Source organism: Eurosta solidaginis, chromosome 4 (genome assembly GCF_040869045.1).
Source record: "Eurosta solidaginis isolate ZX-2024a chromosome 4, ASM4086904v1, whole genome shotgun sequence".
Classification (NCBI taxonomy): domain Eukaryota; kingdom Metazoa; phylum Arthropoda; class Insecta; order Diptera; family Tephritidae; genus Eurosta; species Eurosta solidaginis.
The window spans coordinates 170256773-170279825 of NC_090322.1; the positions used below are offsets into that span (position 1 = coordinate 170256773).

Consider the following 23053-nt stretch of genomic DNA (forward strand, 5'->3'; position numbering starts at 1 on the left):
TTTCCACTCTCACGTCTACATTGTGGGACGCATTGTCCTCATCTTCAATTAAAACTGCAACCGATAATGTATCCATAATTTATTTATGATAAATAAATGTTAAATAACGAAATATTCACAACTTATAAATTTGTCACAAATATTTCTTGGTTTTGTTGTATTCTAATTTCATCAATTTCTCACAAACAGCTGATTTCAAAAATTCGTTCATTCTTCCTCTTCTTCTTTCAATTTAAGCGGAACTCAGGATACCTACTTTCAGTTCAGGAGAACTGAAACGGACTTGTAATGCAGAATTGGGTGTATAGATTTTGAAAGCATATAACAGTCTTTGGATTATTGATTTTGAATGATATTTGTGTATGTTTGTTGTATGTGGTGCTTTTGGACTTAAGCTGTCATGACTTGTGACCACAGATATAAACCAATAAGGTTTTTGTTATTGTTAATTAAAAAACTCACCTAAAACAAAACACGATGAGGTTGCCGTAAACATGGCGGACGCCGTCAGCAGCATAACATGTTCAAAATGGAAAGTACCATCCATCGCAGCCCCAACGGCAATGGCAAACATAGCGACCAAAAAAGAGGCTACCGTCGCCTGCACTTGAACCAATGCAATATTACCAACAATCATCTTGATTACTTCCTTGCGTGCGTTCATATTACCCAAATTGACTTGCGTTGAGAGACGTGATGCTAGGCACATATCGAGATTGCCCTTGAGACCGAGCAGTGATGGCACGAGTATGAATAGTTCGGTGATCTCTTTGAAGACACGCCATTTCTACGCAAAATAAAGATATGTATAATGTGAGCAGAATAATTAATTAAGAAACATTAGGGAATCAAATTTAAATTTTTTCACATTTATGTACATAGCATGTATTTTTTTTTATTATTTAAGGAAAGAAATGAGAAAACGTGCAGGGAAAAGCTAGCTTGCATGAGCCATTAACTCGTTTAAGTCGTATAAGTCTCCGGGAATACTCCTGCGCTCTCCTGCTGCTAACTGGATACCATTTACGCCAACTGTCTGCGGTTGGGCTATGTTCTCAAGTCTTGGCAAAAAGCTCTCACGTCTCTCCCAAGACTTTAAAACACTCAGCATATCTTCGATTCTTTAAAAACCCTGGAGCAGCTGATTGATCTTTAGATAAAGAGCAGTATTCCTCGAGAGCAAAATTTGACATCTGAACACGCCTATCTTCATTGGGTTGTCATACTGATAGACGGGTCCCTCGAGAACAAATAATTTGTGCTTGGTGCCTTTTTTGACATAGAAGACGCCTTCAACAATGCCTGCTATTGGTTATCGGCTCTGGTAGTATTCACCAGTGGCAAAAGTGTAGCGGCGGAGTGGAAGGAGCGACGGCTCAGGGAGAGGTGAGAAGGGGCATGTCGTAGGGGTGTTCTTTTTCAGCTGCTTTGGGTCGTGGTAATAAACTACCTCCCTCAGGACCTTGAGGATAGGGGCTACAAGTAGTGGCTTACCCCGACGACCTGACAATTTTTGTCAGGGGTAAAATCTGAATACATTAAGGGGCGCTTCACAGGGTTATCTGGATCGCGACTAAGTCGTCCAAATCGCTGGCGAATTGGCTGGCAAACCTAGCTAAACGGAACTTATGTTTTTTACCCGGAGATATAAGATTATAGAGTTTAAAAAATAAATAAATGTGAGGCGCGATAACTTCCGAAGAGATTTAAGGCCGAGCTTCTCTTCCAATTTGCGTCGTGCTCCTTTTTAATTTTTCCTACAAATTGGCGGGACGGGACCTATTTGTTTTATGCCAACTCCGAACGGCATCTGCGAGGCAGATGAGTTTTCATTGAGAGCTTTTCATGGCAGAAATACATTCGGAGTGCTTGCCAAACACTGCGAAGGGGCGACCCCGCTTAGAAAAATTGTCTTCTAATTGAAAAACCTTATTTCTAAAATTTTGATGTTGCTTTGCCCGGGGTATGAACCCAGGGCATTCGGTGTGGTAGGCGAAGCACGCTACTATCACACCACGGTGGCCGAGTGTTTACATCATTCTTTATTTGGGGGGAACCGCTGGTGCTGTTTGACAAGGCTAAGTACTAAGTAAGAAATTATTGTTGACAGCGAGCTGACGTGGGAGTTTAATGTGAAGGATAGGGTTAGTAAAGCTTCGGTTGCTTTGTATTGCGTTAGGGGGCAGTTGTCAAACAAAGGGGACTCTCTCCAATGGTATCCATTAGCTGTACGATGTAGTGGTAAAGCCGATTCTCTTCTATAACGTTCTGGTCTGGTGGAGAGCACTAAACTTCTTCCAAGTCCGTTGGAAGCAGTACGGCGATTAGCGATGGTTGGAATAACCCGGTTGATATCGTGCGAAAATTAGTTTTTTGGGTATACGTAGTGGAACTTTTTTACCTGAGCCCAAATCCTATCGAAAAATCGATGGTGCGATGTCGGTTAAAAAATCGACCCACCCTAATATATGGGTGTTATGATAATTTAAAAGGTGATAACCATTGTATTTAATGCAATAACTGTTTTTATTGAGGTTTTGATTACAAATTTCCAGGTAGGTATTTTTCCCCAGAACGCACTGATTACCAAATAAACAAGAGAATTCAACTGAAGCAAAATAAATTAAAGATAAGCATATATTACATGGTAACAATAAACAATTCATTAGTCCGTTTATGTGAATTTTAACTTTTGACTTCCGCTTCTCTACAAAGCTTATATGGCTGTGCCTAAAAGACGAGGAGTAGCTTTGTAAAGAGTGGGAATTAAATCTCCAAGGGAAGAGGAGTAGGAGAGGAAGAGGAAAAAGAGAGGGAGCGGGTCAGGAAGGCGGAAGGAATGGGAGATAGCAAGACCAAGAGTAGAGTGAAGAGAAAGAGGACGGAAAATGGGACGGAAAAGTGGAAAATTAAATGGGTAGTTAAGATAGATATAGAAAGGGAGAGAGGGACTGGTAGATAAGAAAACGGGAGTAGTCGAGATAGAAAGAGAACGGAGGAAAGCTCAGGAAGGTTTACAATGTATTAAATTTTGCGCAGTCTTCCTTTCCTAACCTTGATCTAAACTTAAAGTAATTAGAAGTTTGGAAGCTTTATCACTTCAAGGTAAATACTCAATCCAATACCATTTTAGTGTATAATATTGTGACGAATATTAGCATCACTAAGCTGATACTAAATAAATAATTAGGCAACAATAAAAAAATATGAAGCAGCCACTCGGATATACATGAACACATCAATCATCATTCACACACATATATAAAAGGCAACGAAGAGATATTTCACGCACACATTTGTGGTCAAAAGCCGAAGTAGTTGCTCACACATACACACGCATATGACTATGAGAAACGCATAAACTACAAATATATATGTATATCTCTGGTAACCAAGCGGGAGATTCTAGACGGAAGACGTCTAAACCTTTGGAGAAATATGCTGACGAGGCAACAGAGAGTATAAAGCAGCGCAAGCTGAGGAATGACGAACAGTTGCGAAGTGAAGTTTAATTGTGAAGTATAATTGTACTACTCCCAAAAAGTTTAATAAAGACCATTTTGCAATACAGAATATTGGAGTGATTTATTCAACAGTTTACCGATTCGAACGTTAGCAGAAGGTTGCAAATAAGCAGAATTTCCCTAGATTCGTTACAATTGCTGTCAGAAGAGGAATTGTTGAATAAATTTCGAAGATTTTGAATAGACCTTTGACATGGAAAAATTAAGTGAATTGTAGATCCAGCAACTGAAGAAGGAGTTGGAGAGCCGTGGATTGAATACAACCGGCAATAAATCCGAACTTCAGGCACGACTACGAGAGTTTATGGAGTCGGAAGGAATCAATGTAGAGGAATATGTCTTTCAACCTGATGGGGAAGAGGCAACAACAAAAATTTAAGAGAAAAATGAAACATCGCAGACAGTTACGAGCACAGACTTGAACATGATATTAGCTGCAATATCTGCACAAACGTCGACAGTAACATCCAAGATAGAAACTCAACTGGAAGAATAGAAGACATATATGGCATCCCAACTGGAATAGCAAGAGATACGCATATCCGAAATGTCGTCACAAATAGCATGCAGGATTGAAGCACAGGAGACACGTATATCCGAAATGTCGGGACAAATTTCAGCACAGGTATCATCGCAGATCTCTGCACAACTGGAAGCCCGTATGGAAGAAAAAATAATGCAGTTTGAGAACAAAATCGAGGCTACGGTAGATGCTTTAAAAGGTTGTATACAGGAGTTGCAACTAAATAGCCCAGTTGTTGCAGCAAGCAATACGAAGGCAAAAACTCCATCTTTTGACGGCTCTGTTCCTTTCCAGGTATTTAAGCTCCAATTCGAGAAAACGTCAGCAGCGAACAACTGGAATACCGAAGATAAAGTTGCTGCATTGTTCGTAGCGTTAAAAGGCCCTGCTGCTGAGATCTTACAGACTATTCCAGAGCACGAACGGAACAGTTAAGAAGCGTTGATGGGCGCACTAGGCTGGCGATACGGAATCGAGCATAGGAGACAGATATACCAAATGGAGTTACTGAACCGCTTCCAGACGCCTCGTGAAACATTGCAAGAGTTTGCGTCGCCTTCAGCATCCGCTGGCACATTTAGCGAATGCGGACGCACCCGTGGAATACACCGAAAGGGTAAAAATCCAGAGCTTTATTAATGGAATAAGGGATATCGAAACGAAGCGAGCGACATACGCAAACCCAAAGCCTACATTCACAGAAACGGTATCATATGTTCTGATTCAGGAAACAGCATCGCTTCTGTGTAAGCCATCTATCAAAGCACGCCGTGTGGACGTAGAAAGGCCAGATTGACAATATTGGAGGCACTGAAAGGATCCCAAAAGCGGAGTGAAAGAGTTATCAAATGCGGGAAGCCAGGTCAAATTGCACGTCATTGCGACCTTGATTCTAGAGGTTTCAACGGTATGGGTGGTCTTAAGAACAAAGCTGGAGGAGATGAGCAAGAGCGAGTCAGATGTAAAGATCGAGAGCTAGCTCCAGCTGTGGAAAGTCCCTTTATCTCTGTATCACAAATCGGAAGAAAATCGAGCAGTCTTACCGTCAGAGGAAATGTGGATGGCAAGCAGCGTGTACTGACTGTAGATAAGAGCGCATCTCATTCCTTAATCCGATCTGTTTTGGTCAACAGGTGAGTAAAGCCATTACCTGGAGCAAGGCTGTGTGCGGTCACTTGCGAGTATAACCAAGTCCAGGGAGAAATGATATGTGAAGTCCTAATTGGAAAGGTTAAGGTTCTACACAAAATCGTTGTGGCAGAGATCGTTGATGAAGTCATATTGGGAGTGGACTTCTTAGTTGACCATGGCATCAGGAACGACATGCAAAGAAGGGTTATGTGCTATAGGAACAAGGACTTAACTTCAGTTTGGAGAAAGGGTTCGGCAGTAAACGAGTGCGGGTGGAGGAGATTCGACAAAGACTACCAAAGTCAAAGGCAGTAGATCGAGCACAGGTTGATGGAACGAATGGGCCAAACAAATCAAAATCAAAGGTACCTGCGAGAAAAACACTGACATTGACAAACCCAAATGGACGCACTAAAACGAAGGAAAGAATTTCCCAGAAAGAATGGAAGGGTGGGTTCAAGCCAGCTCGCACTACTGTTGTGAAACGTCAAAACGATACTGATTATGCAAAGCCAATCCGTCAAGATCAAGCCTTACGATGTAGTTCATTGGCCAAACAACAGAGTGTGAGGGAACGAACCAGGGTAATGAGTAGTAAGATGAATCACAGGTATGACAAGAACAACAATTCGGAAGGTTTCTTGGAGGGAGATTTGGTACTGCTATACAACTCTCACCGGCGGAAAAGTGTTCCATCCAAATTTTGGTGCAGTTGGGAAGGCCCGTACAAAGTTGTGAAGAGGATCAATGATGCCATCTACTGCATACAAACAAAACTTTGTTTTTGGCTCCCAGATCATTAAGGTTCTCGATGCAATCATCCATTGGTATCGATTTCTTTAAGTTCGGCCAGCTCCCGTTTTTCCGTCACCGAATTTTGATCCATCTGTGGATCCCCGTTTCGCAAAGAGTTTTGTTCAAAATTGACACCTCCGAATTCCGTGAGATTCTGAGCGAAAGGGCCATTACATTACGTGTCTTAACAATAAAAACTTAATTCTATGTTTTTGTTTGTTTTCATCGACACTTCATTTGCATCATTTGCCCTATTGTCACCGTACTTTGCACCATTAGTCCCATTACAAACGAAGAAAATGTAGACCACTTTTAAACATTTTGGTGCTTCGCTCAACATTTTCGATCCACATTTTTTTTTTGGTGTGGCAGCCGTGTATCACATAAACATATATATAATTCAGTTTGATAGAGGAATGGGAATGTAGACACATTATCTGATTTTATACTCGTTTCATTTTTTTAGCTTTAATTGTGACTACAAATGCAAAATAATATTCGTTGTCACAACAATTATTTTGTTTAGTGGGAGCTGTGAGAGCTTCTTTATTAAGAGTGAAAATAAAGAACAAAAAAATTGCGTATGCGACAATAACGCCGCACAATGAGGCATTTAAAAAGAGTGTCTAAGGTTCGGCGGCCGCCGTGGTGTGCTGCTAGCGTGCTCCGCCTACAACACCGTTCGGAGTCGACATAAAACAAGTAGGTCTTGTCCCTCCAATTTGTAGGAAGAATTAAAAGGAGCACGATATAAATTGGAAGAGAAGCTCGGCCTAAAATCTCTTCGGAGGTTATCGCTCCTTACATTTATTTATATTTTTAAAGACAGCACCACGGCAAGACCGGATTGAAAAAAAGGGCGGTATGACGGAGAAGATTTCCGTTTTTATTGACGTTTTATCGAAAGCAACAACACAACAGAATTTAATCCAAATGAGTTCAATTCAAGAATCTAAACATATTCTTATAAGAAGCCCCAGTTCCAAAGCTAATTTGGACAAATTTATTTGTTTTCAAAATTTATCCTATACGAGCCGGACCGGTGGGCAAAAGTCTCTTATCAAATATCAACAGAAATCAGCTGTTCTATCAACCAATTAAAAATGACAGCTTGCGCATGACGTATGGTAGCAGCTGCCGGTAATGCAGTGCAAATATTCACAATAAAACCAATGTACAAAAAGACTTGTGTGCTCACAATCGTTTATTTTTATCAAATTATTTTAATAAAATATAGCTAAACAAAAGCACTACGACCAAAATTTCCCAAAGATCGCTAATAGCCCGAATCTCCATATTTACAACCAAAACTTTATTTATAGATTTGGATTCCAAATAAGACGAAAAAGGGACCCCTACATAAAAACAGCTATTAGAAATAATATATATGATGATATGAATGCAATTTCATTCCATTAGTACTGAGTATTCCACTCATGCATACATACACATACATACACATTACGTACTTTCGCATAGATCACATACGATCTCAAACGGGAAGATTATTACGTGTCATGAATTGTGTGACTAGAATTCTATTGCAGTGCCCAAAGGGGAAATATTATTTGAATTCTTAACTGAGTTCAGAAAATTGAAGTGAAAGATTTAATGACATAGTAAATAATGAATGGATGTTTAGGCACGTAATAGGTTATTTAATATTGACATGTAATAGTAGATCTACATGCATGAACATGAAACGTATGTGCACCATGCTCTCCGAAAACTCAAATGATTTTTAACCTATTTAGAAGCTGCCTGTAATTAAGTGGGCTGTGCCGCATCCACAGGAGAAAAATGGCTTTAATTCCTTATAGCTATGAGTAAATTAATCAGTATGATATTTTGGAAAACTAGGTGGTGTCACGCCCTCCCTCGAGAAAATCGTAGATGATTATACTTATCCCCAAAACTAATTCAAGTGGATAATCAATGCCTATAAAAGTAATCCTATGAATGGGGGAGATGAGGATATGAGGAGAGAGAAGTGAAAAATGGGATAGTAAAATGAGAGAGAAGGGCAAAGACCAAAAAGCAATGAGAGAACAGCAATAGGAACATGAATGGAAACAGGTAGTGAGCTTTACAGTGTGGAGATAGAGAGATGGAGAGACAAAGGCAGACAGCAAGAGTAAGTGGAAGAGAAATGGAAATATAAGGGATATGTGGAAAGGAATAAAAGACAAACGAGAAAGGAGGGGATATGGATAAGAAATGGATGAGGACGAATAGGGCACGGAAACATATTTGGATGTGGTAAAGGGTAAAGGAAGAGATATGAAGACGAAGAGCAAGAGGAAGGTGAATGGAAAGAGGAATGATTGGGTGAAACGTCGACGCGGGAAAGCGAAATGTAGTGAAATGAAAGAAAGATAGATTGGCAGAAGAAAATACAACACCATGATTATAATTATGTATGAAATAAAACAACAACTAAACTGTTAATACATCTCAGAGCACGAGGAAAAAATGTCAATAAATATCGCGCAAAGGCATTACTGCCATAAAAATAGGACCAATATTTACATCGTTTCTTCGACAGATGTCGCAGCACTACGAAAATCAATTGGCAAGCAACAGAATAGAACAAGACAGACAAACCAAACAACCGCTGTGTTAGTTGAATTGTTATAACAGCGGCGCAAAAAAGTTGCCGAAGATGAAGATGTCTAGCAGCTCTCTAAATGGATCTAAACAACGAGCTATAGCAGTTAATCAAAAATGTTTTCTTCTTCTATTCTAATAATTTTTTTTTTTCAATTAAGAAAAAATATATTATAATAATAATAATGACAAAAAATTAATTATGAAACCTTGAGCTCGATTTGAACCCACCATCTTACAAATCGGCCTAAGCAATAACAAAAATCGAATGAATTAATTTTATTGTAGATTTCCAATATTTTTTTTTATACATATAAAAACACACTCAGCAAATGTCGTTCTTCCCAAATAATGGCATGTCTGCATTGGAATAGTGGTTCTCCCTCCCCTTCTTATTACTATTTTTCCAATCCTCTTTTTCTTTATCCTTAATTTCTCCATTCTATTCCCATTAATATCCTTTATTCATTCAGTCTCAATTTTGGGTTCAATTCCACTCCAAATGCCACCCACTTCCACCTACAACACCCACACTAATTTCCATTTCATTGTTTCTACCGTTTCGCTGGCCAGACAAACACAAACATAAGACCCTCTAAGCAGAACTTTTGAACACGTTCTGAACTGGTTCAGTCTTAGGCTGTTTTGAGATAGTAGGACCTCTTGATCGTTTAAATCGTCTTTGAAGATTGGTCCTTCCATTATTATTTACTCCGCTAGTGAAAACGCCGAGTAACCACTTCAACTACCATTATTCGTAGTTTGTCGCAAAATTGCCGTTGTACAGTGTAACCAGCAAATCATATATATTGTGACGAATACTAGCAACACTAAGGGGTACTATCATCTCTAAGCCGATACTGAGCAGTGACTTGTATGCACATAACCAAATTAATCATTATGTCTACACATATGTCCATACAAGCAGCGGAGAGCAACGCACAAACATATGCATATATCTGAGATACTCCCAAAAGTAGGCAATAATTTGTGCAAGTATCACTCACATATACACGCGCATATGAGAAGCTATACACGTACATCTGTAGTTATAATTTTATAGCTAGTAACTAAGTAAATTCTGGAAACGCCTAGAAGTATGGAACGAGGAAATCGAAGAGTATAAAAGAGCGCAATCTGAGCAATCAGCAATGAGTTTGATTTAAGCACGCTGTCTGTCGAGAAGTAGTAGTATTGTGAAGTACTTGAATAAAGGCCATTTTGCATTATTGAATAGTGGAGTTATTTATTCAACAGTTTAGTGATTCGAACGTTAGTAGAAGGTTGCAAATAAGCGGAATTGCACAAAATTCGTTACAATATTATTTCTAATTGCTGTTTTTAATTACGGGTCCCTTTTTCTCTCTTATTTGAAATCAAAATCTATAAATGAAATTTTGGTTGTAAAGATGGAGACTCGGGCTATTAGCGAGCTTTGGGCAATTTTGGTCGTAGTGCTTTTGTTTAGCTATATTTTCGTTATCGGCAGTTGCTACCAAACGCCAGATGACAGCGCAAGCTGTAAGCTTTAATTGATTGATAGAACAGCTGTTTTCTGTTGATATTTGATAAGAGACTTTTATATTGATTGCGCAAGATGCGCACTGGTCCGGCTCGATCAGCTTTATAGTCAATAAAAGTAAATTTTATAGCTAATAAAAAAAATGAATGCCAGCAGAAATTATCTTTTATATACATATGTATGTATATTTCTTCTGTACGTGTGTTTGTGACTTAACTCCTCCGTGTGTACGTTTCTGAATTTGGTTAGTTTTCTTGTAGATATAAATGGATATGTTGTGAGGTTAAGCACTTCGACCAATTGGTCTATTGTGTCCTCATTTTCTTCACAACACCACCTCGTCCAAATCAAGTTATCTGAGAAAATCCAGAATGGTTTTCGGCTTCAAAGAGTGTATATGACTATTTTATAATTTTGGCGATCCTAGGATCCTAAGTCTTCCTCTCGTGACTGCATCGCATTCCATCAGTCTTCACAACAACAAAAACATGAAGCAGCCACTCTTATGTACATTTACATATTAAAGCTAGCAATACTTATGTAGAAGGCGACGAAGAGCTATTTCACACACACAGATGTAGTCATCAGCCGAAGTAGTTGCTCACACATACACATGGATATGACTATGAGAAACGCATAAACTAAAAATGTACATGTATATAGCTGCTAACCAAGCAGAAGATTCTAGAAGGTGAAATGTCAAGACCTTTGGCGAAATATCCAGACGAGGCAACAGAGAGTATAAAAGCAGCGCAAGTTGAGGAATGACGAATCAGTTTTAATTTAAACACGCTATTGGTTGTGAAGTATAATTGTGAAGTACTACTCCTAAAGTAATCTAAATAAAGAGCAGTTTGCAATACTGAATATTGGAGTGATTTATTCAACAGTTTAGCGATTCGAACGTTAGCAGAAGGTTTCAAATAAGCGGAATTTCCCTAAATTCGTTACATTATTTATGGTATGAGTTGTTTGAAATTTGGCACGCCTCCTTGACTGGCAATAGGAATGAAGAATTAGAAGATAAAGTAGAAGAGAGTGGGATTGGGAGTGAAGAGGGACAGCAAAGCTCACTTTTGAAATGTAGGCAAATCAATTTTCGGGCAAAACAAAGTCTACCGAGTGCTCTAGTATAAAAAATAAATAAATAAATCATAATTAAGCTATTAATTAGCTTAATTTACTTAAAATATTTGACTTTTTACTGCTATTTGTAAAATTCGTGGGAACTTAGATACTTATATTTAAACTATATTTGCACAAATTCTTTTTCAAAATAAGTTTAACCTATCAAGGAATTTTCCACATGAATGTAGATGTCATGATAAATTTATCAGTTCATGTATGTATGTAGTACATACTTATGTAAATACAAATTGCAGTGGTTTGTTTGTTTGTTTAAAATTTTATCACTCTGTTATTAAAATGTCAATAAACGATTTTATATTACCAAATATAATAATAAATGCCGTAATGTGAGACAAAAGCACAATAATACTCAAGTATGGAAGAAGGATATGGAGGGGACACACAAACAAATAATCGCGGCGAGACTTTTTTTAAATCTCAATTTTATAAACCTATATGACAGTCATTAAATGAAGCTAAACATGCAAAAGTATTATTCATATTATATATAGAGGATGTCATGGCTAAGCAGGTAGTGCGATCAAACCGAAGGAATAAGGTTCAATTGCAGGGGCAGGCAGTATAAAAAAATTTAAACTTTTATCAGAAATTATGGTTGAAAAACTGTAGGCTTCATTAATTTGAAGGAACAATTATCATACACAATCATGAATGAGGAGAATTTGAGGCCCGGGAAACCATCTTAACAAAACCTTGGTTTTGGCTTCCAGACAGTGGCTTAGTGAGAGGGGGCAAGGGGGGCATCTTGCACCGGGCGCTGCTCACAGGGGGATGCAAAATGGTCCGCAAAGCAGAACTTCCTTTAACTTGTATTTTTATTATTTAATTTGTATTTTGAAGATCGCGGTTTCGAATCGAGCTCAAGGCCTAACAATAATTTTTTATCATTATTATTGTTTTTCTTAATTGAAAAAATTTTTAAATTAGAATAGAAGAAAGAAAAAATTTAGACAACTGCCAAAGCTCGTTGTATAGATCCATTTCGGGAACTGCTAAATTCCTTCATCGGCAACGTTTAGGCGCCGCTGCTATGACCATTCAGCCATCCGCGATGAAGGAATTTAGCAGTTCCCGAAATGAATCTATACTACGAGCTTTGGCAGTTGTCTAAATTTGTTCTTTCTTCTATTCTAATTTAAAATTTTTTGAATTAAGAAAAAATTTATCATAAAAATAATAATGATAAAAAATTATTGTTAGGCCTTGAGCTCGATTCGAACCCGCGATCTTACAAATCAGTAGGCCGATATAACAACAAAAATTTGTATTTTTATTATAACTGATTTCTGGAAAATATTGATTTTTGGAAAAAAAATTCTATACTAATGCATGCATATATCCGGCAACACTTGCCACAGGTTGCGGAATAATTGAAAGCATATATCTTTTTTCTCACGTTGAACGTTACGATGGGAATTATTAAAAAATGCGTTAACAAAAACTGTCTAACGTGAATCTGAAACACGATGGAGCGCGATTAGCGTTATCGTCGATGGGATAGAGAATGTAGTAGAATACTTAGAACAATTAGCAGAGGACACTAACACCACAAGTGACACCAGAAGCGAAGCTACAATTATGTTTCAAAATATAATAAATTTTGGTTTCATAACATTTGTTCATTTCTGGTATGAAATCTTAAGGAGGATTGATCGTGTGCAGCTCAGATTACAAAATACGGGGATGAATTTTAGAGAAGTGTATCATGATCTTAAATCATTAGCAACTGAACTATTCGAAATCCAAGACACTCTCTGTGAAGAAGCAAAAGAAAACGCGAAGTCTCTTTGTGAAAAATGGGATATTGATTGATTGTAAAACGTGTAAGAAGGCGCCGCGAAATGCTCGGAGAATCGGCTAGAGATGTTGGCCTTTGCGCAGAATGTGAAATTGCTCGCGTTATGAAAAGTGTTCTGGATCGTCTCCAACAAGAAGTACGTGCAAGATTTACACGACTAAATGACCTTAATTTTAAATTTGCATTTCTTTTAGACGTTGGAAATTTGTTAAACAAGGATAATAACGACTTAGAAAGAAATTGTAAGAACCTGGGTGAATTTAATAATACAGATTTCGATAACGTAATATGTCACTGCAAAATATTACTTCGCAGTAGAAAAGAAATTGAACCTAAAACTCCGTTAGAATTACTTACTTTTTTAATCTCGTATGGAGAAGATGCTTTTCCAAACTTGCGAGTGGCACTTCAAATACTCTTGACTATCTCAGTATCAATTGATAGCTGCGAACGTTCATTCAGCAAATTAAAACTGATTTTGAAATATTTACGGTCAACGATGGAGCAAGGTCGCCTAAGTGACCTAACATTTTTAAGTGTGGAAAAAAATATTTTTCCCCGGGGGCAAGAAAACCTCACTACGCCACTGCTCCCAGATCATTAAGGACTTCGATGCAATCATAGATTGGTATCGATTTCTTTAATTTTGGCCAGCTCCCGTTTTTCCGTCACCAAATTTTGATCCATCTGTGGTCCAGTCCTCTGAGTGAGGTTAGAATATGGATCCCTGTTTCCCAAAGAGTTTTGTCCACAATTGACACCTCCGAATTACGTGAGATTCTGAGCGAAAGGGCCATTAAATCACGGATCTTAACAATAAAAACTGAGTTCTATATTTTTTGTTTTGTTTTCATCGACACTCTTCATTTGCATCATTTGCTCTATTGTCACCGTACTTTGCATAATTAGTCCTATTACAAATGAACAAAGTTTAGACCACTTTTAAACATTTTGGTGCTTCGCTCAGCATTTTCGATCCACATTTTCTTTGGTATGGCAGCCGCGTATGACATAAACATATATGTGACTCGGCCAATGAAAATGTGGCTTATGACTCAAAAAGGAAACAGCTGTTAAAGATAAACAATGCATTTCTTCAGTTTCTTAGTAGTTTTTCTTTTGAATTATTATTTTTGAGTCATAAGCCACCTTTTCAAAGGCCGGGTCACATATATAATTCAGTTTGATAGAGGGATGGGAATGTAGACATTTTATCTGATTTTATACTCTTTAAACTACAAATACAGAATAATATTCGTTGTCACAACAATTATTTTGTTTAGTGGGAAGAAGCTCTCACATTCTTTATCAAGAGTGAAAATAATGTACAAAAAAATTGCGCATGCAACAATTACGCCGCACAGCGAGGCATTTAAAAAGAGTGTCTAAGGTTCGGCGGCCGCCGTGGTGTGATGCTAGCGTGCTCCGCCTACCACACCGACAATCCTGGGTTCACGCCCCGGGCAAAAAAACATCAAAATTTTAGAAACAAGAGAACATGTTTCTAAGCGGGGTCGCCCCTCGGCAGTGTTTTGCAAGCACGTCGAGTGAATTTCTGCAATGAAAAGCTTCTCAGTGAAAACTCGTCTGTCTGGCAGATGCCGTTCGGAGTCGGCATAAAATAAGTAGGTCCCGTCCCGCCAATTTGTAGAAAAAATTAAAAAGGAGCACGACGCTAATTGAAAGAGCAGCTCGGCCTAAAATCTCTTCGAAGCTTTTTGCGCCTTACATTTATTTTTATTTTTATTATAGTTCGAGATTTTTATGTAAACAAAGCTCAACAAAAATGGAAGAGCACCGCGAGTTGTGCGATTTCAAAAGCCATTTGGCCGGACTACAACGAAAGGGAAACAAGGTGTCTGCTGGGGAGATCCAGGGCCGACACCCATAGACTTATAGCGATCTGCACTGGTCACTGGGCTTTAGGCACGCATGCGGAAAAGATGGGTATTCCGCACAATGGCCACTGCAGAAGTTGTAAGGACATAGATGAAAAAGAGACTGTCGAGAACTTTCTGTGTAAATGCCCGGCTCTAGCTAGAACCCGTTTAAGATCATTCGGAGCCCTTTTTTGGAAGATCTAGGAAGATTAGCGGAAATACGGATGGCAAACTTTCTTGATTTTATAAACAACTCAGGCTGATTGTAGGACATATCCATGTAGTACTCAGTAGGTTCAAACGAGTTTTATGGCATCAAAACGGCTTTTCATTAGCTTCTTGGGCGACCAGGGTCGCAGCCATTATACCTACCTACCCAGGTTTCGACTTTGCAGTGCTAGTTAAAGCTGTCGTTGAACTTGACTACCATTTAACCTTGCCATTTTTTATGCTTAGGCTCATATTTCAAGAATGGATTTAAGCTATTGTTAAAGTTAATCTCAATGTTATCTCGACACTATGGCCATTTACATAAAATTTTACCACTTATCACAGTTATATATGCCAAAAGAGAGTTTTCAAACTCTCGTTAACTTAAACTCGCACTGAAAAACTTGGCCTTAAAATCAAATCCCTCAGTAACGTTAGAGTATGCGCAGGTAATCAAATCAACAAAAAAAAAAAAAAACTATGGAAGTATTCAGTCTATGTGAAGTTTTTATTAACCGACTGAGTTACAGCCTAGCGTACCCGGCAGCACTTGTCCTACATATACATATTTGGAAAATAGTCCCCGGAAACGGCTTTTCTCTTCCTTTCCCTCTTTTCTCGTTCATTTTCCTCGTCTTTGCCCTTAATCTTCCTGTTCCACTCCATATTCTCAATTTCTCCTCCGATTTACTATTTTCTCTCTACATCGCTCTATGATCCCAATACCAAATATTGGATAGTTGGTTCAAATAGTTTGGAGGTATAGTAATATTAAATTTCTCCTAATAAGCAAGGCAGAACTTAGATCGAGTTATACGACAGTATATCCTACAGAGTATGAAAGTGTCATAAGATTACGTTTGACAGCGATTCATTCAATATTGGATAGAGTTCAAATACAAATAATATAAAATTCAACCCTAGTATTGTTAAAGACGGAAGTAATCGTAATTTCTTCAGAGCTCAGTGTGAAGACAGACATAAGAAGAGCGTAAGTTATTTGTATTTACGTGTGCAAGTCAAAGTTAAGTAATATATAGGATAGAAGTTATTACTCTTGCTATTTGAATAAAGCTCCCCTCAGAGCTACCACCTTTTCAATATTTTCAATTCAAAAAACAACCGATACCCGGATATCAGATAAAATGTTCAACTGTTTACTACGCTAGTCTATTGCGGAATTTCCCCGTCCAAGAATAATAGGTTGCTTCTTAAACTAACTCAACTGACCAGTTTTGACAAGCTTATAAAGACGCGGTCACTCGCAATGCTTGCCGTCATCAGGTGCACAACCCTCAACACTTACAAAGACTCTTAAAGTTTGAACTCAACCTACTCCCCAACTGCCTGTATGGTAAACACAAGGCAAGTTATAACACAGACTCAACGCAGTCCTGCCCGGAGCAACATCGGATTAAGCGAAGCCAATTCTCTTTGGACCTTACCCGCATACTTACGTCAACTAAATAATACTAAATCGACCCTTTTTTTTGCCAATAAGTTGTACATTAGAATCCTAGCGATGCACGAACGGGATCTACTCTTAACTCAGAATTCGAGGTCACCTTTACGGGTGGTGCAAAACTTATATATAATGCTGCCAAGCACTCGATGACTTCTATTTAAAAATCCCTTATCCTTGGTAGAAAGAACAACAGCGGACGAAGTTCCCAGAGCTGGAAAACTTCATCGAAGTTGATTGCAGAGAGTCTCTTAACAAAATAGCTTATCGGTGTGTCATAGCAGAGATATGGGATTCAGGTCACGGTTGTTGTTGTAGCGATAAGATTGCTCACCGAAGGCTTTGGGGAGTGTTATCGATGTGATGGTCCTTTGCCGGATACAGATCCGGTACGGTAAGACAGCACCATTAAGATGCTAGCCCGACTATCTCGGGAACAATTTATATGACTACATTAAACCTTCAGGCCATCCCTACCTCCACACCCTCAAGTTCCATGAGGAGCTTGGGGTCGCCAGAGCCTCGTCTGTTAGTGACACAGGATTCGCGGATAGGTGAGGTTGACAATTGGGTTTGGAGAAGCTGTATATTGCGCTGGCAACCTGAAGGGTTGCGCTACACAGCCCCTTGAATCTGGTATTTTAGTCGCCTCTTACGACAGGTAAGTTGCTGTGTTGCCAACGAACTAGCGGGCAAACCTACTGCACTCAAGTTACATTTGAGTTGTCCAACACAACTTATAAATATATGTAGAAAGCGGGATTACCTCTGAAGAGATTTTACATCGAGCTCCTTTTTAAATTTTCGTCGTGCTAATTTAAATTTTTCCTACAAATTGACGGGACGGGACCTACCGAACGGCATCTGCCAGACAGAGTTTTCACTGAGAAGCTTTCCATGACAGAAATACACTCGGAGTGTTCGCCAAATCACTGCCGAGTAGCGACACCACTTACAAATGCTTTTTTTTCTCTGATTGAAAAAACCTGTTTCTAATTTTTTGATGTTTTTTTGATCGGGACTCGAACCCAGGATGTGGTAGGCGGAGCGGAGTACCACCACACCAAGGCGTTCACAAGCTAGCTTGGCTTCGCATCAACAACAACGAAATTTAGTTCCTAGTTAAGCTTAGCTATCCCTTTCTAGGTCAATTGATTTAAATATTAACGAGGCACTTCTAATGGAAGATCATGAAGTAGACATTTTTTTAGTAGAACTCGTAATGAGTAAGATCCCTCCATCAGCTTTTAATATAATCTTTCTTTAGCGTGACAAAAGCATTTCTCATGCATGTCACACGTTAGTAAGGGGGGTGACTTAAACATTTCAAAAGTTTCCACATTTCATTATTTGTCTAGTTATTTAACTTACCTCCACACGTCCCAATATAATGCCCGCACCAATTGTACCAACACCAGCCAAAAAGAACGGTATCGACACTTGCAATAGTATTGAGCTCCATTTCTCCTGTTTAATACCTGGCCGATTTAGCGCTAATTTCTCATCACTACTACCAGGTACACCGGCAATACTGCTGGCATCTAATGCGCCAATACTGCTCTTGCCACCTCCACCACCACTACCACCACTGCCGCCATCAATACGGCCACCACCACCAGCCGTGCCAGGATCTGGTTCTGAGGATGTTATGGACGTCGTGATGATTGAGCTTAATGAACCAGTCGTCGATTGTGGGAGACCGGACAATTTGTCATTGTCCGTGTCTAAATAAATGAATGAAAGAAAAGAAAATATAAGAGAAACATTTTTAATTCAAAATTAATTGAGTAAAATGCAACAAATCGTTTATATGTATGAAAATGAATAGAAGCACGCTAATATATACGAATAAATAACATGTCTATTTATTTGTTTTGTAAATAAATATTGTAAATGTATAAAATGCAAATAAGTAACATAAAAATAGTGAATTAGAAACGTATATGAGGAATTTCATAACAAACCCGATATGCATTGAACACGACCGCCCCCCCCCATTTTGAAGGAATTTTGCATACAGGTACACTTTACCTATACAAACACAACCTCATTTTTAGAAATTGCATTTTTGAAATTGTAGGCGTGGCAAGGTGTCAAAGTTGTGAAAAATGCGTGAAAAATGACGGTAATAGGTACTTTTGAGCTGTGATAGCTACGGAATTGCTCAACCGAATTCAAAGGTCTTTGTACCATTGGAAAGGTATTCAAAACGGCTTTCGGAAATATACACCGTAAAAAAACTTTATTACAGTGTAAAATTTTGTTGTCTCAAAAATAAAATTTTAACTTGGAAAAAATTCAAAGTCCAAGTGTTTTGAAATAAAATACATTTTTAATAGAAAGGTCTATTTAATATATATAACATATCCAAAAACTAAAATGGCGCTTTTTCTCTTTTTTTTTTTATAAAAATTTTTACGTAAATTCATCTCTCTATATTTTGATATCATAGTACTTTTGAGCTGTGATAACTACAGAATGGCTGTACCGATTTTAAAGATCTTGGTACCAATAGAAGAGTATTCTAATGGGCTTTTCAGAACGTATACCGTAAGAATTTTTATTTCGCTGAAAACCCATTTTTTTTTAAGTTTTTTAAAAACTAATCTTGGAAAATATTACGAATATCAAGCATTTAAAAACAAAAAAAAATGGTTTTCAGTGTAAGAAAAATTTTCTCAGTGTACGATTTTCATAGCATTAGCGTAGCGATTAGAATACCTTTCCAATGGTACCAAGATCTTTGAAATCGGTTGAGCGATTCCGTAGTTATCACAGCTCAAAATTACTATGATATCAAAATAAAAAGGGATGCATTTACTTAAAATAAAAAAAATAAAAAATACGCCATTTTAGTTTTTGGATGTGTTATATATATTAAATAGACCTTTCTAAAAAAATATATTTTATTTTAAAACGTTTGGCCTTTGAAGTTTTTTTCAAGTAAAAAATTTTATTTTTGAAACAAAAAAATGTTCAGTGCAATAAAATTATTTTACAGTGTATATTTTCGAAAGCCGATTCGAATATCTTTCCAATGGTGCCAAGATCTTGGAAATCGGTTGAGCCATTCCCTTGTTATCACAGCTCAAAAGTACCTATAACCGTAATTTTTCACGCATTTTTCACAATTTTGACACCTTGCCACGCCCACAATTTTTCAAAAATGGCATTTCTAAAACCGAGGTGATGTTTTTATAGGTAAAGTGTACCTCTATGCAAAATTTCATCAAACTCTGAGGGGGTCGGGTTCAAAATGTGCCTTTTTTATAGGTTTTGATATGAAATTCATCATATACAAAGGTTTGCCCTTTATGTTTGTGCATCAGTATAGAAGCAACTAAATACCACTGCAAATATTTAAAAATAGTTTCACTTAAAACAAACTTATTTAAATAATAAACTGACTTAAATATTTATCGATAAAGCAAATATGATTCAATGTCAAAGGGCTGAGTCACGCAAAATAGTAATTTGACGAAAACTTTGTGCAAAGAACCTCAGGTAACCAAATTTCAACTGGTGAAAGAGATGACGGTGTACTTACAAGTTGGGAGTATAAAGAAACAAAATAATAAAAATGAAGATATTTAACAAAACGGCTGTCTAATGAACATTTCTGCAAACTAACGTCTGCCTATCTTTTGGCGGAACACCCCCGACTTGTATTAAAAACGCAGGCATCCACCTTTCGTAGCTTATTATGAATAGGTTTTATTATTAGTTTCAAGCTTTTTGGGAAGAGTTTTGCCAGCATCTCACCTGTAACAACAATTTATTGTTTTATTATATTATATTAGCGAATATTTATCGTCGACTTATTGGTTTGTTATCGCCAAGTCATCGGCTTCTTATTGATTTCATATGGGCTGGTTATGGCTGCATTACAGCGCTTTTATAGTAAAGTTTTATCGGTATGTTTTCTTACAAACCGATGAGTCGTCGATTATAAAACGATAACACACCGATAACAAGTAACACTCCTATAAAAAATCGATGGCTTTTCGATAACAAACCGAAAGCTTTTTGACATTCAATCCAGTGTCGTCTGAACTGCTTTATTTCCCAGGGGTTTCCCTAGTATGTGCCTTTGTGATTTTACATATGGACTGTGAGCATATGGAATGCTGCTAAGGCACCGTGCTTGGCTAGGTAGTCTGCCTGTTCATTACCTTCATGTTACTGATGCCCAGGAACTCAGCCTAACAAAACCCTGCTTGTGGCTCCAATATCATTTAACTCTCATGCAATCATACACTAGCCTAGAAGTAATTGTGTAGGATAGCAAGACACGTAAGGCCCAATATAATGGATTTCTGGCTGAAAAACAGAAGCGTAGCCTCCCATTGTCATCGATTGTTTGAAGTGCGGCCCATAGATGTCAGCTCCTCTTTTTCGGTCATCAAATTTTGATGCATCCGTGAACCTGATCTTTGGCCCAGGGCTAGTATGGTTTATGGGTTTCCCAAAGAGTTCTGTCCACAATGGACACTTTAAAGTTCTGTGAGATTCTGAGCATAGCGGCCACTCATCACGTAGTTGCCAGACGGGATTTCGTATGCAGCAGATGAGAGAAGTAAATAAACAAATATTCGAGAAGGCTGTTTGCGAAGAGTCTAGAACTTGGGAGAAAGAGGCGAACTAGGCAACTGAGAGTATAAAAGCGGCGCAGTCGAAGTGATAATTTGATTTCAACAATCTATACGTGAACTACGCGAATACATTAAATAGTGAAGATGTCCGATTAGAGCACAAATGTTATTTGAGAATTCAGTAGATTCGCAATAATAGACTAAAACTTTTGATTGCATATATATTTTTGAATTGCTAAAAGTTCACTGACTCGCTGTATTATAAAAATTTTTATTGGTAAAAAGCAGTCAATGTGCATTAACGCAAGAACTTAAAGATAGACGAGTCATAAATATAAATTCAGGTACTTTACCGATTGCTAAGGTATTGTAAAGTGTGTAAGTATAGAGAAGGGAGTGTAATAAGTAAAATACTGTTATAAAATTGCAGTAAAATTTATACATGAGTAGATAACAAAAACAATACTTAACTCTGGGTAATACATTCCTTAAATATTTACATAGTAAAACAAAAAGTTATTGTCAAGTTATAATATATGGTTTCTGCAGCTATATGTAATAATAATATTGTACAACAAATAATAACTCTTTTTAATGCCAAGCAACAATGCACTACCGAAAGTTCATCATGAGTATAGCATATTCCTAGAAAGAGCAATTTTCCAAGCTTTCCAAGTCTAGTGGGTGAAAGTTTTCAAAATTAGGCCATGAAAATATTAAAGCCCCATCACATAAGCAGTTTTCCAGATAGATGCGTTTAATACAATGTTGTGTACTATGAGTAGTTTGCACGTATTTTTATGGAGAATGGCAGATCGAGCGACACTAGCGCCATCTCACATGAAAAAGTAGCCATCTTCCAACTTTTGTTGCAAGTAAAGCATAAGAAGCAGAATTTGACATTTTATTTGGCTAAGGGTGCTTTCACACTTTTCCCACTTGTTGGTACTTTTCTAAAAATTTTCGCAGTTAAAAACTGCAATTTAACAAATTAATAGAACGCAACATATGTTAGCAAGTAGTTTTAGTGAGAATATTTATAACAGTCCTTCGCTAAATTTTGTATGTGAATGGCAAGGCGAAATAAACTTTAATTGCCCAGTCTGAAGTTACATTGTTCGTTGATTGTGGCGAGGAATGCATAAGATTGCGTTGAGCGCAACTATAAGAAAAACTACATTGTGGCTCGACCTTTACGTATAAGAAGTATGAGCGCAGAGATGTGAGATGGCACAGCTTAAACCAAAACCAGGTCATGTGCAGTGTAAACAATTAGATGGCCGAACACGGTCTTCAGCTGGCAACAGGAAAAAAGAAAAGGCGTATCCCCACTATCTTTAGCAAGACGGTGGGGCAACAGCAAATATAAACACGCACTTCAACGAAATATCTGGGGGTGAAGCGAGACAGTAAGCTCAACTTCTCGGAGCACATACGAGGAGCCTGCGAAAGGGCTGCGTACATAATACCGATTTTAAGTAGATTATTGATAAACACAGGCGGTCCGCCATGTACAGGGATAATGCTTACATCAGCCTCGGATTCTTTACTCCTACACGGTGGAGAAATCTTGGCAGATGCAATGAAATACAGGAAGAACCGAATCGCATTCACAACGGTCCAACCCATAAGGGCGCTGCAAATAACTTCGGCTTACCGCACGGTTTCGACTGAAGCTGTCCTGGTCGTTTCGAAACCATACCGATATATTTTCTCGCTGAGGAAAGAAAAGAAGTATACGACAGCGGATCATAAGCGGGTAGATCTGCTATTGTCATACAGGTGCGACAAGAATCGATTCGACGCTGGCAAGAACAGTACCGTAGGAAAGTGGACCAATGAAATAATTCCTGAACTGAA

The 23053-nt window shown here is 38.0% G+C and overlaps 1 protein-coding gene across 5 annotated transcripts in view; it reads right to left on the reverse strand.

Annotated features, from left to right (window-relative positions):
- LOC137250608 (solute carrier family 41 member 1) overlaps window positions 1-23053 on the reverse strand; it is a 263443-nt gene that overhangs the window by 13346 nt on the left and 227044 nt on the right. For all 5 annotated transcript variants that reach the window (XM_067783717.1, XM_067783718.1, XM_067783719.1 and 2 more), the window contains 2 exons: window positions 17973-18325; window positions 463-787 (listed from right to left, as the gene is read on the reverse strand). In XM_067783717.1, the coding sequence (XP_067639818.1) occupies window positions 463-787; window positions 17973-18325 (678 nt within the window). The remainder of the gene's footprint in view (window positions 1-462; window positions 788-17972; window positions 18326-23053) is intronic.